Below are 14,801 nucleotides of genomic sequence, written 5' to 3'. Positions count from 1 at the left end.
CAAACATATCTTTGTATTGCAAACATGAAAAAAGTGAACTGCAGTTTAGCTGGCTGTCTTGTGTTACTAAGTACCTGTAATTTGGGGGGACCATCTATGGTCGTTTTGCACCTATATTATACTGTTAATTCATCATATGCACATAGTATTAAAAATAAATCATCTTCATTAAACAACAACTAATGACTATGTATGACAGATGTTTACTTTGATTATACAACCATCTATATAGGAGCAGCTAATCGATAATAGGTATTGATTTGTAAATGTGAAATATAGAAATATGATGATGTGACATGATATTTGGATACAAGCTATAACATATTTATAATCTCCATCTACCAGTATTGTTGCCAATACAAACAAAGGCAGTAAACCTTATGCACAGCTTTAAAGATAAAATACACTTTGTGAAAGTTTAACCTTATAAGAAGAGATCAGAGGTCCAAAGAAACGAGATATTTAGCATCATAGATCAGTCTCTATATCTTGTCAATACAAGCAATGGCATTAAGTAACATAGTCTTGAGTAGATGTTTAGCATTATTATCAATTTGTCCTTCAGATCAATCAATTGAGTTTGAAGGAGAGGTTAGAGGTCAAATTTTACATGATATATTGAATCTTTATGCCATATCTCTGTGAAGGTTCTCAGCCACTCAGTCTCAATCCCCTTTATGCTATATGTTAGACCACACTTGTAAGAGTCACAGTGTCTAAATTATAAGGCTTTTTGTCAATTTACAAACTCTACCAAAAATGTAACCTCCTCAGTGGTAGAAACAAACCTTATTTCTAATTAATGCATTATTAGTTACATAATTAATATCATCTTAAGAAAAAAAAATTTCATTATTATTATTTTTTCAAACTTACAATTCATTGACATATTTTGTAAAAATTAAAATCAATAGATTTCTTTGATTCAACTCGTAACTTTATTCCAAATACAATACACGTTGTTATTTAACAGCTTATTTAACAATATTTTGATTTTGATATAACTTAATGTAAAATTCAAAGTAAGCATTATTTGTGTTGTATTTTTGTGATGAAACTGATATAAAATACTTGAAATAACACAAAAACCATCCAGTCCAGAGAGATAACCTCTCCACCATGTCCTCTGTCTGCCCTGGGGCCTTCTTTACATGCCCAAAACACCTCACCTTGAAGGCACCCACGAGGCATCCCAGTCAGTCACCCAAACTACCTCAATTGGTGTCTCTCTATGTGAAGGAGTAGCAGCTTCCAAATGAATATCTCTAAGGCTGCACACAGACCCCCTTCATAGGAAACTCATTTCAGATGCTTGCATCTGTGATCTTATTCTTTCAGTCAGTACGCAGAGCTCCTGACCATATGGGACGGTATGGTCACATTAGCCGTCAAATTGACTGATTCTCTCAGCTCTCTTTTCACCACAGCAGACTGGTGTAGCATCCACATCACTGCCAAGACTGCACCAGTCTGTCTGTCAGTCTCCTGCTTCGCTCTCCCTTCACCCGTGAACAAACACAGAGGTACTTAAACTCCTCCACTCGGGACAGCACCTCGTTCTGAGCCCAGAGTGGGCGCTCCACTCTTTTCCGTCAGATAAAGGTGACACCTTTGTCAAGTAGATTGTCCAGCCAAATATTGGACAGTCACATCGGCAGATGGAGTTTTCTTCATTCCCAGAAGGGTCAACGATGCTTGAATTGTGGCTTGCGATATAGCAGCATCAGCTGTCCTTTTCATGTGTGGCATAACCAGGGCATCTATCTGTCTCAAGTAGATCTGGCAATGTCTCCAATGTTCTGATGACTTCCAGTCTGGGAAGTTCCCCATCAAGATGATGAATGCAGTGATAGCATCTAAGTTGACATATGACAGGTACCCCTGCCTCTCTTGATACTATGTGATACTTTAATTTAGGACAAACAATAACTGAATAAACAGTTTGCTAAAACTGCAAAGGCAGAATTGGGTTCTTTTTAAAACATCTGTATTTAAAAAAAAAAAAAAAACACTAATCAAAGCAGAAATAGAACGTAATGATGTGGCATCATTAGAAACACATTAACTGACAAAGTCATAAAATACCTGAAAGATAAAAAAAAAAAAAAAAACACCTAGGAGATATAACAAAAATATACCTCTTGGGGCTTCATAGACCCCAGTTAGTAGGATGGCAGTTAAGGATACCCCTAAATTAACTCTGGGAAATGATGCCTCAGATGTGCATAAAAATACTGCTAAAATACTTCATTGGTACTGATCTACTCCATCATAAAGTGAAAGGACGTCTTTTAGTAACACACTATTACTCAGACTACTCTGAAGTAGCACAGCTTTTCAGCACAACCCAACATTCTGCCATCATAGACATGAAAGGCTCTTTCGTCAGACATGGAACCCCACTGTGTGCCTGCTGTCACTATTGACTGTAAGCTGGATAGGCTGTAACGCAGCAAGACCCATGCGTACTGACAAAAAAACATCCAGAACGCCCTCTGCTGACCTTTTCCATATTACACACAGATACAGAAGAAATCCAATGTTAAAATACAGCTTCTTTAAGTTTTGAAAAAAGAAACTTCAGTCAGACAACAGTTCTTTTTTAGATTCTTTCTACTACATCCTGTTATACCAAAAGTTTTTGTAATGTGCCAAATTTCACAATATGCTAAAAAGGTTAGCACTGTTGGTTCACAGCAAGAAGGCCCTGAGTTCGACGCCACCATCTGGCCGGGGTCTTTCTGTGTGGAGTTTGCATGTTCTCCCCGTGTCTGCTTGGGTTCTCTCCAGGTACTTCTTTGCACAGTCCAAAGACATGCAGTTAGTGGGGTTAGATTAATCAGTGGATCTAAATTTCCATGTGAATGTGAATGGTTGTTTGTCTCTCCATGTTAGTCCTGCATCAGATTGGTTTTCATTCAGTCTTGATCTATAAAAAACGTAGTGTTCTCATTCCTGTACTCATTTCTTTTCAGTTTAGCAACTTTTTCTAAATCAGTTTTTCCACCTTTTGCATGTGTACACCTTTTTTTGGGGGTTGTATCTAATGCTTTTAACACCAACGTTACCTAAATCTTTCTGATTGACTACATGCAGTTTATGTTGGCAGCGACTTTCCTGTATGACAGTGACTCTGAAGATTTTTAGATTATTTTTATCATAATACAAACTATATGCATAACATACAGTATTTAACTGAGCCTCTATAAAAGGAAATGTATCTCCAATCTTTAACAAAATACAATAAAGTGAAAGAATTATAACTGTGCTTTAGTTTGTAACCGCATGATTACAAACTATCAAAAAACTGGCTGTTCTAAAGTTTCCTTTCAAGGTGTATTACAATAAATAAGGCCTTTGATTTAACTTGAGAAAATGCATTCAGTAATTCAAAATTTAGAAAAGACAGATCGTGAAAAATTATATTCAATCATCCGAATTTTGATTACGGTCAGAATAACAAATGATATTACTAATAACTCACAGTGTGTTTGTTTTACCATCATTTTAGACAACAGTCCAGTCTTTATTAAGTGGTTCCATTGGTGACACCAGACAAGAGTAACAAAAACAGTGTGGCACAGAAACACTAAATGTACCATAATGAGGAAACAATAAAAGATTAAAAAAAAAAACATTTTCAGAAAAGTTTTAAAAAGCTGTGGTGACAGCTGAAGTCCTTTTACTGCAGTGAGTTCAGCATGTCATTACAACAAAGTTCTTATTCTGGTGGGAGTGATTGGCAGCAAACTAAGCACGCACACTGAGAAGTCTACATTATGTAGGTACATCAATCTAGAACTTAATTTAGTTCACTTGTTTCTGTTTTCACTTTGACTGCTTATCTACTTTCACACAGAGTGTAAGAGAGTACTGACACATTTGCATATAGTATCTGGTGGTGGAGAAAAAAATGCATTCCTTTCAAAATTTACAGTAATTTAAATTGCATGAATATGTTTTTAACTAGGTAACAACTGCCTCTACCCACAGTGGATGTCGTTAGGGTTTTCAAAGCATACATATACCAATGTAAGAATATGCTTGTGCTGTTGAATACAAATGTGCTTTGAGTTCATTTTTAAGTGTTCCTCCATTGCAACAATAAACCACAAGTAGTGTAACATCTAAAGACATGTCCATGCAGTGTAACTGATCTGCTTGAGCAACAAAGAAACAAATATTGCCAAGATATTAGAACCAGATGCAGAAAAAATTCTGACAATTCTTGAGCTGTCCACCATGTGGGTGGAAAGGAGCACCATGTCAGACCCACACGGTAAGATGTGGGAGGTGAGGAAGAATAAGAAGGAAGTCATGCTCACAGGTAAGGAAATAACTTTATGACATAACACTGGGGTCACGGGTTGGTTGGAGGGGGTCCAACAATCTGTGTGTGTGTGTGTGTGTGCCTGGAACATGACTTTTTATTGTTTTGAATTATTAAGCTGATTGTAACTCACACACTTTTTGGGATTAGAAGTAGAAATGTGCTTTTTTTTGAGTGACCATGACAAACTGATATAACAGAAACGGTCACATTATGCCAAAAAAATGCGAAGATATTCATTCATATCATTGCGCTTACACTCAGTCGTACACATACACTCGCACACACTCAGTAGGTGAAGCGTCGCACCAGCCGTGCTTCATATGTGTTCAAGTATTCAGCCAAGGCTGGTGATGTTGGAGCGACCACCCGGGGGTGCTACAATGCGGTGGCCAGAGCGACGTGGGATATTGTCATCAATCTGTGCACCTAAAATGAGGACAAAATTAATATATTAGATGGATCTAATTGTAATAGAAATCCATTTTGCATAACTGTGTATTTAGAGTACATTCTTTTTGAAAATATGTTATTTTTCTTACCTGAAAGGCTGAAGTTGGACTGGTGAAGATTACGTATTGGTGGTGGCTGGTGAGAGGTGGGAGAAGTTTTGGCTGATGGAGAAGGAGTAATGTATTTGGGAGTCGGAGCAACATCATATACGGGGCCATCATATATCCCCCGAGTTACACCCTGCTTACGCTTTACCTGGGGAGAAAACAGACAGAGACACAAACAAGCCAACCTATTATTCATTCTTTAGAAGCGAATGGCCTGTAGCACATTAGTCTCCATAATACGGGACTAATTGGCTCATTTGTATTTTGCCTGAATCACCTACTGGTGAAAAAAGAGAGAATAATGATCATGTTTCTAATCAATTCAGCTCCTGTTTTGTTTTGTTTTTTCTTTTTCATTATCATAATATAATAATCTGTACAAAAGGTAAAAATAGACATCCCAAATTCCTCCAACCAAGGTTAGGTTGTATAATTATTTAATTTACAGTCTTCTTCAAATCTTTATTTGCCTCATTTTTGGGGGAATATTTATATTTTTATCTTTTTATGAGAACTTGCAGCAAGATAAGGAAAAATAATCCCCAAGCATCTACTACCCAATTAATCTTTCAAGGAAATTTTTCAATGTGACATTTATAACACTGTTTTTTAAGTATTTTTAAAATCTTCTAAATACTGTACCTGATTCCTGAACTTTACACGCTGGTAAGCATAATCTGGGAAGGGTTTGCGTGGAATAAATCGACCGGTGCCCTGCTGAGCATGCAGCTTTCCTTCTTCATACACCACCTGGCCTTGACTCAGCACCAGCACTGGACCTCCACGACATTCCAGACCCTCGAAGATGTTGTATTCTGCAGCCTGTGCAGAGAGAAAACATGAGACAAAGAAGTATAGAAAACAGAGGATTATTTGATTTTTCCAAATACTGTACAGTGTTTAGCCTCTCTATGCAGTCGAGGCAAGCTTGTTTTTTATCAGAGGGTTTAATAGATGCAGCAAAATGCAGCATATGAAAAGATGGGGGATAAATAAGTGGGGGGCAAGGGGATCACGGCCTGACTGTATAAATTCAGGGGGATGGGCAGAGATATAACAAAATGGGTGAGGGGTGAAGGGGGATTATAACTTAAATCTGGCTTCAGTCTGGATTAGGGCCTTTGGGAGTGGCAGAACAGACCAATAAATGAACTACGGTGTATTGTGTTACATTTTTGAAGGCAATTTAGTTTTACCTTTTGCCTATAGCTCATTTTGTTTTGCAGATAGATTTAGTCTTATTTGTGACGATGAAAGCTGTCTGTGTGATAGCTGCTGCTGTTGAAAAAGGTGAAAAAGGCTCCATCTGTGATGCTTAAAGGATTAAAACAACAATGTCCTGATAATCCACAGTCCATAGCGTGAACTCGGGAGCTGGTTATTGTTCCGTGTCATTTTCAGTAGATTCGGTGTCGGTTTCACAATATGAAATTTCACTTGCCATCTCTGATTTTGAGAGAGAAATGCACAAAATGCACATTTGACCGCACATTTGCTCAGACCCAAACACAATAAGAATGAACAGCTATTCACGTGTAAACTCTGTCTCATCTGCCTTCATGAAATATTATTTTAATTAATTTAGGAAAAAACTTTGAAAACATTGAGGCTTGCTATTTTGGTTCTAGCACACATATATGATATATACTGAGTAAAATAAAGCTAGACTTGACTGCATATTATTATTCAGGTTTCTTTTCCCCTCCTGTGATCTTCCACTTGGTTCTTATCCTATTTTACACTCTGCAGTCTCCCATGAAACCTTCTGTTGTGCAGCCTCCGTCTAGCCCTCCCCCCCCTTATTTTATTAGTTCTTCTCCCTCTCTCCGATTTACCCACCCTCTCTTTTCCCTCATCGTCTTTCTTTTCTTTTTGTCCTCACCGACTGCTGGAGTTTGGCAGTGATGGTTTTGACGCTGTCAGGGTCCCAGATGACAATGTCTGCATCAGAGCCCACAGCTATCCGACCCTTACGTGGGTACAGATTGAAGATTTTAGCAGCGTTGGTGGATGTGACTGCCACAAACTGGTTTTCATCCATCTTCCCCATGGTCTAAGGGAAAAAGAAATGGATGTTTAGAGTGCTACACAAAAACCTCACACCTACACAAAAGAAACAACGAAAACATGCCCTCATTGCTCACCACTGCCTTGTCCCAGACAAAGCCCATTCTCTCCTCGACGCCATTGATTCCTTCGGGGATCAAGGTGAAGTCATCTTTACCAATAGCTTTCTGGGAAGTGCTGTAAGCGCAGTGAGAACTGCCCACCACCTGGAGGTCCCCACTGTATCAAGGCAACAAAATGAAGTGAAATCATCGGCAAACACTTAAGGATGCAGTCACTGACCTGTCTAATGTTAAAAGGTTCCCTGACAAATTGCTAAAATTCTTAAACTACTGAATGCAGAGAGCTCAGTCTGTAGAAATAGCAACAAATCAATGAAATAAACATGTTTATGTTAAAAAAAAAAAGACACAGAATGATGAAGACACATACAGAGCAGTTATTTTTTTAACCACTAGCCACCAGGGGTCCTCACTGAGCATGTAAGGTAAAGTATGTCAAGTCATGCAGTGGCCTATTGCAGAAAAACAGCCAACTGAACTACAGAGAATGGTGCAACACAGCTGCAGTATCAGTCCTTTAAACATTAACTAGATTAATGCTCAGTCTGGTCTGCATCATTAAAGAAAGCCAACAAGACTTATGCTCACTTTAACTCTGAATAAATAAGGCTGAATCTGGCTGATAAAGAATTGTGATTGTCACGGTTCAGTTATAAGACCTTTAATTTATTTGTTAATTACAGTGATTACTCCGTGTTAGTGAGCTGTGGGATCATCACCTTAATGCCAAGAAAGTGCTTATTATGTAAATAATGGGCTTCGCTGAAATCTAAGGGGGGGAAAAGGCTGTTCTTGTGTTCATGTCTCCGAAAACGAACCTAAGAATACACCCCGTTGTTTCAGGAGTGGCTCAAAGAAAACAGCAGTATCACACCACCGGCTTGACAGCATGGACCCGCCTTGAGAAGTAGGAGCTTCAGACGAAGGGTGGAGAAACAGAGGAAGATAGAGGAGGAGGAGAAGGAGGAGGGAGGCACTCGGTAGCCAAGGCAACAGATAATAGAGGTTTCAGTGCTATTTGTGGAATCGGGGGCATTCAAAAGTGTGCAGCTGGAAGTTCTGTGCATTGTGTGTGTGATATGTGTGACGGGTGCAAGTACTGTGTGTCTGAGGTAATACCTGAGGTGAGTTTGGCCTTGACTTGCACTTATGCATAGGTACAAGTTAACCAACCATTATCGTGCACTTGACTGAATATACAGTAAAGTGGCTTCCAAATGATTATGTAGTCCTTAGTCTGTAATTAAGTCTCTCTTCTCTTCTGCTTCTCCTCACACCTTCACCTTCTCTCCATCTGTTTTTCTGTTTCACTGAGGTTTGATCTAAAATTCTGCATAACACTAACAGCTGTTTGTGGCATGAATACTAAAGAGTCTGTAGGGGTAAAAAGTAAGAGTCTCCTTTTGTGTCTTCAATCCTATTTGCATTTCACATTGAGCAGAGGTCATACTGTAGCTAAATTAAGCTTTTGTCTGCCTTTACATAAATACTCAAAGTTTTTGCCTGTTCTAGGGTTTATGAAATGCTCTTGACGCTGTACATTTTCTCAGACTTCATACAAACATGTTGTTGTAAAACTCTGGAGTCTTCTATAAATTAAATTACTACAGTTTTTAGCAATATCCATTCATTGTTTAAAAAAAAGTGAGACGTACCAGGCCAGCAGGGTGTGAAGATGGTCCGGGGTTGTCTGGTCAGGACTTAAAGGTGGAGAGGTCACGTAGGCAGCAGCCTTGGCCCAGTTTTTGCTCCAGTAGTGCGAACCATCAGTGGCCAGGCTAGCTGTAATTGGCTCCCCGAACACCACCGAACCTGAGCAGGATTGTAGAACGGTTAATTTTATCCTTAATAAAGACATAAAAGGACATTATATGATTAAGAACTACCTTTCCTCCGGGCCTGAGTGATAGTGTCAGCTGCACTCTTGCTCATCACCTTTGTGATGTAAACAGGACAGTTCACGCGATTGCCAAGAGTGATGGCACGGAACACCGCCTCAGCCTCCAACTGCACAGGAAGGGAATAAACTAGAGCCAAGAACCTATACAGTGACAGCTGAATTGATTAACAGTGAAGCTATGGAAAAAAAAATACCTCTTCAGGACGACTCAGAGGATGGCCTTCTGGGCCAGTAATTCCCATTCCGAGGATTTTTCTCTGTTCCTGCAAATAAAATAATAATAATAACAAAACAATGTCAGAATTATCTTCACATGCACTGCAATCACTGACAGCTGTACATACAGTAACTGTACAGCCTTGTTTGAATGCCTCAGATGGGATTTCATGAATTAAAAATAACAAATCTTTTGGCCTGTCAAGCTAAAATAAATGTGCACTGTAATCTTCGAAAACCAGCGCACAGCTGGAAGATTAAGCACATTTCAGTTTCTCTGAAAACCTGGATGACAACCAGATTTCCACCCTGCTCCTTTTTTAGTGTTTGTTTGTTCTCTATGGGGTTGATATGAATTTTCATCACCTATCTCCCTATTTCTCTTAGAGTTAGTTTAACAAGCGTGTCATGATCATTCATCAGCACTGCAATTATCTTTCATTACCCTGATTTATCTTCACACACATCAAGGTTTTTTCCATAATTGTCCCATTAATCTGGACCATCGTCTCCATGACCACAACTAATACTTGCCATCACTTCTGCTAGTGTTATCAGCACCTTCACCCTTACTAACTTAATCACCATTACATCATCATCATCATCCTCATTAGAATAATAATGGTCAAAAGTAATGGTGGCCTAAGATAAACCTGTCATTCTCAACTGCAGCTGCAGCTGCAGGCGTATTAATCCTTGCTTTCTCTTTCTGAGAGCTGCAGCATTATGTAACAAGCATATCTCTAAGCTGCGGTGCATGTTGGAGAGAGCAAAAAAAAGGCAGCAGCACTTACCTATGTAATAAGATATCCATTTTCAGCAGGCAGTAGCACTTACCTGAGCAATAAGATCACCATTTTCAGCGTGAACTAACACCACGGCGCCCAGCTGCTTCAGAAATGAGAATGCCTCATACAGCTAAAAGACAAGAACAACAATTTTCAGATTTCTATTGTTAAAAACAGTACCCAGGGGATTCGTACAGTATTGATGATCCGTGGAATTTATGAGTATAAAACATACCTCTGAATCGGTCATCTGGTACACATCCTTATAAGCCATGTATACTTGAAAGGAGTTGATACCTGAGAACAGAAGAAACAGGAAACGGCTTCATAATGAGAAAGTAAATACTCAGGAGCGTGGATAATAAAGACAAACTCTGTGAGTGAATAGGAATGGAAAGCAGTGCATGTTTGTGTCTAGCCAAATAATCCAACTCCTAGAAGGAAGCTGGACACACAAGCAGCTGGTTATCTTGTATGGTGACTTTTAAAGCTGCCCCAGAAGAAAATGCGAATTTTTCTGCTCAAACAGATTACAAGTGAAATTTGTACATGGCCACAATGACAGCAACGAGAACAATGGCTCTCTACAGTGTCTTGACTCTAAGAGGATTCAGCACTTTAGCCAAATTGTTTCTAAATCTGTCCCTATTGTTCTTGTGAAATGTGCCCAAACTAGGGATTGAAACATGAACTGCAAGAAAGGCCACATCTCTAAAATATCATACAATAATTAAAAATGGACGTACCTTTGTCCTGCACCAGAAGCTCCAACTCATCTTTAACATTTTCATTCCACTGGGGGATGTCTACATGCAGAGAGTAATCACAGCAGGCTTTCTTATCTGCGGCCTCCTGCCAGCGCTCAAACGCCTCCAGCAAACTGTCACCAGGCTGAGGGGCGACGTGGTCAACTGAAAATTAGGAAGGGCACAAGGCATAGAAAAAAGAAAGAGCGTAATCAGTATTTTGTACTATACTGTAGCTGACACTTGCTGCCTATGTCTAAGCATTCACACTCACTGATCATGGTGGTGCCCCCAGCAAGTGCAGCCTTGGTGCCCTGAAAGAAGTCATCAACAGGCTGTGTGCCCAGATAGGACTTCATCAGGCAGGTGTTAACATCTATTCCACCTGGTATCACCATGCGGCCATTGGCCTCGATCACCTTGACGCCCCCAGGAACAACCAGGTTCTCCCCCACCTGCCTGCCCAGCATAAGACGTGCAAAGACAGATGAGTTGATGAAAGGTAAGGAAGCCAAATTATTGAGGTGTGAAGATTGTGGAAAAGTTTTATCATGGCAAAATACACATGGGAATGCAAAAGGGTTGAGAAGATGGACACAAAAAGAAAGGAAGAGCAAAAAAATTTAGAAAACAGCCTCTGCAGTGCTTAAGAGAACACACTCATACAGTGACCCCAAATACGCACTTGATGAGCCCGTCCTCAATGTAGACATCTGCATAGAAAGACTGGTCATCATTAACAACTCGCCCTCCTTTGATCAGCAGCCTTTCACTCTGCAGGGGAAAAGCACAGAAAGGGAGATCAGGGAGGGAGAGGTTGAACTTAGTCCTGACATTTTGATATATTGCACAATCAGTTATGTAATCCATGGCTTTATAGCAATATAACATGGTGTGGTGTAGTGTGGACAGAAATGCATGGCCACACAAGGGCTGTACCTGGGTGGGGCACCAAAAAAAAGTCTCTTTCTGTTATTTCAATTATGTGTGCAATCAAATACTGAACATTCACAAGCAGGGTGTTGAAACCAGCACGTTTTTTGTGAGACCGCCATGTGTCCACACCCTCTACTACTAGGGATGGTGCCTGGCAACAGCATTAGGAAGATGTTACGTCTCCATAGTAACCAGTGATCAAGCAGGGTTTGGCATGATGACAGCTGACGGCTTGCCGAAAAATCAACGTCTTTGACCAATGGGGACGAAAAAGGGGGGAAGAATATGCAGACATTATTTGTGTCTTAACCTTCAAGTTAAATGTGTAACTCTACTAACTGGCTTAAGATCCATTAGACACTGGATAATTTTCAAATAACAGACGTGCAATATGTGCAAAATCCACGCTTGAACACAGACTGAAAAGGATGCACGTCGTTTGCCAACATCTAGCTTCGCATTTCGCTGCTTTTAAGCAATCAATTGTCACTTGCTCGACTCCAGATTCGATCGCACACGTCAACCGAGTTAATCTCTCTGACAGGCAGCGAGATTACACAACATTATCCAACCAGGAGCGAGAAAACGCGCTCAAACACAACGAACTGTCACCTCTCTTTGGCGTGCAGTTTCTCGTAGGGGCAGCATGAAAAAGCCTTTAGTGAGATAACTTTCAGTAGGAATTTAATCCGTGTTCATGCATACATGACTGCTGGTCGCTGCTGAGCAGGCCGGCTCGCTTACCGTCAGATGGGGGATGCTGTTCTTGGACCCAGACATGCTCTTTCCGTCGCTCGACCCCCTGGCAGTTAACTCAGAAGCGAATTATACCGACTCCGGCGCCCCTGCGCGGCTTCCTGCTCCCCTTTGTCTCCACTGATGTGATGTGGTTTTTGTTTCCGTGTGTGACAGAAAGCGAGCGATGAATCCGCCGCCGTACGGCTGCGTCAGGTTGCGTGGCGCGCGCACAGTGGAAGAAAGCTGACGTTCCTGTGGGCGCGCGCCTGAGGAAAGTCACCACCACCGTATTGCCTGACGTCGTTCACGGCACGGGGGAAAAAAGATAGCTATAGGCCGTATGTGAAGACACGAGCGCCCTCACACCCACTACACACACACGTCTTACTTCAAAGCATAAACAATGCAGCGTGGAGGTTGGGTGGGGGTGCATGTTGTCTGTCGCTGTCCGATTCAGCACCACGGCAAGCAAAAAAAAAATGTGTCACTGCTTTGTTGCGCGCGTTTTGCGCCTTTTATTGAGAATTTAAGCTTAACGCAATCCATAATAGCCAAACTGCAATGCACCATAAAAAGTTCATAATTTATGCAAATTGAAGCCTTTGTCAGAAAAATACCTCCTGGTTCCTGCTGTCCCAAAACGAAACCAGCATAGCTTTTTTTGGTGGTTTATGAGTAAAAATTCATTTTATCCTCCGCGCAAGCCAAAAGTTCCCCACCGGTTAAAGTCTAGTGGCACTTACTGGTGCACTTCATTAATAAATTATATTTAGGGAACGACGGAGCCATTGCAACATCAACACCTGTCAACAAAAAGCCACAGATTGAAGCTCTCAGTCCTACCTTGCCATTAAGATTTTCCGTCCCCGATGAAAATCTGACCTCAGCACGACTGCGTGCTTCGTCTCTCTCTCCGGGCGAGCCGTTCAGCGAGGACTCCCGAGCCTCGCTGGGCAGCTTGCTAATGGGGTCACCGGTGTCTAAGAGTCGTTCCCGGCTTCCGCTTCTCGGGGTGCGGCTCCCTTTTCTCCCCACCGCGTAATTTTCGAAGTCTATGGTCTTGCTCTCAAACGCCCCCTCCACGGAGCTGAACATACCGTAGGTCTTCCGCTGGTTCGACCCGGTGGTGATCGGCCCCGCCAGGTAGACCGGTAGCTCATCCTCCCGGTTCCACTGTCTTCTGCAGTCGGACATATTGGCTACAGTGGGAGACGCAGACTTCCCCCCCAAGTCTGAAAGGATGGAGACAGCTTTGCTTGTTTTACGTCTAACCGGGTCACAGTCCCGCCTCTCCAGGCAAGCGCACTCATTCGATGATGTGAACTGGAAAAGCAGCTCTCTTCGGGCAACCTAGAAGCCTTCCTCTTCATATACACATGATGCAGTGCTCCCGTTTTGACTGGGCTGGTGGCGTGTCAGTGTGAACTAGTTTAAAAGTGAAGCATTCGTGCTGAAAGACTAAGTAAGCACATCTACAACTTACCCCGATAAATTTAGATTCCGTGTTTTGGCCTCTTTGTGGAGGACCTCTTTGTTTCTCTCCAGTGTGCCCCTTTCTCGTGTTTTAATGTGGGGGGTTGTGTTTGAGCAGGACACATCATTATCATCGGATTAAATCAGCATCATCTTTCCATCCACATCTGGGGGGGATCATCCACAAGGTCCATGTGCCCTAGGGGCTTAACTGTGGTTGTCACACAAAGACCTGCTTTACATCAAAGACCCTGCGAGCTAAAAGAGAGCTACCGTTTATAGTTCCTTCATTTTCAATTATGGAGTCCCCTGCAACTTCGACTGCCCTTCCCAGGGCGCTCCATTTGTATTCTCGGAAACGGGATGAGGGTGGGCGGCGGCTGTCCCTCAGCACTTGGACAGTTGGACCTACAAACATTAAACACAGCAATAACACGTTATTATTATTATGTATTTGTCCTCTTTAGTATACTGATACTAAAGAGGACAAATGTTTCTCTACTACATGCCTCATAATGATCAACTACACTGATGTAAAATCCTGTTTCTCCTTAATGAAATAATGAAATGATCATTAATAATCATCTAATAGAACATCGGGTATTAATAACAATACGACATTTATTAACCGAGAACCGAGACATGGCAAACAGGTATACATAAGAATCTCCCACTTTAATTCATACGCGATTGTGTTTGTATCTGATGATTACAGCACTTGTGACTTATATAATTATTTTGGTTTTACTTATTAGTAATTTTAATTTCTATTTTACTTTCACAGCATCTCAGGGTGCAGGATCGCTGTCCTCTGCCATATGGAAAAGACACAATCGATTAAGTGTAGGCCCGTAGCTTTTGACCTGGGACCCCGTAATCTACTTACATGTGTCTACTGCTGTAGCTATAGCTGAAATAACTGCACATCCAGCCTTGAACTTTAAACCAAGACAATCTTAAGTTTGTTTGGGTTTTTTTCACAGCA

The 14,801-nt window shown here is 41.1% G+C and overlaps 1 protein-coding gene across 2 annotated transcripts; it reads right to left on the bottom strand.

Moving 5' to 3' along the window:
- Nucleotides 1-3,511: 3,511 nt before the first annotated feature.
- Nucleotides 3,512-14,033, bottom strand: crmp1 (collapsin response mediator protein 1). Of its 2 annotated transcripts, none has more exons than XM_031747111.2 (14): nt 13,187-14,033; nt 11,355-11,443; nt 10,944-11,128; nt 10,670-10,834; nt 10,159-10,220; nt 9,973-10,053; nt 9,114-9,182; nt 8,906-9,026; nt 8,675-8,831; nt 7,035-7,176; nt 6,773-6,943; nt 5,533-5,712; nt 4,873-5,038; nt 3,512-4,759 (listed from the first exon to the last, which is right to left on the bottom strand). In XM_031747111.2, exons 1-14 carry the CDS (start codon nt 13,535-13,537, stop codon nt 4,668-4,670), a joined length of 2,031 nt encoding a protein of 676 aa, XP_031602971.1. In that variant the 5' UTR covers nt 13,538-14,033; the 3' UTR covers nt 3,512-4,667. The 2 variants fall into 2 exon arrangements, with proteins under 2 accessions (XP_031602971.1, XP_031602972.1); XM_031747112.2 differs by lacking the exon at nt 13,187-14,033 and adding an exon at nt 12,350-12,579.
- Nucleotides 14,034-14,801: the final 768 nt, after the last annotated feature.

Source organism: Oreochromis aureus, linkage group 6 (assembly GCF_013358895.1).
Source record: "Oreochromis aureus strain Israel breed Guangdong linkage group 6, ZZ_aureus, whole genome shotgun sequence".
Taxonomy (NCBI): Eukaryota; Metazoa; Chordata; class Actinopteri; order Cichliformes; family Cichlidae; genus Oreochromis; species Oreochromis aureus.
Note: the sequence above shows the minus strand (reverse complement) of the source record. Positions and strands in the feature narration are given on the sequence as shown.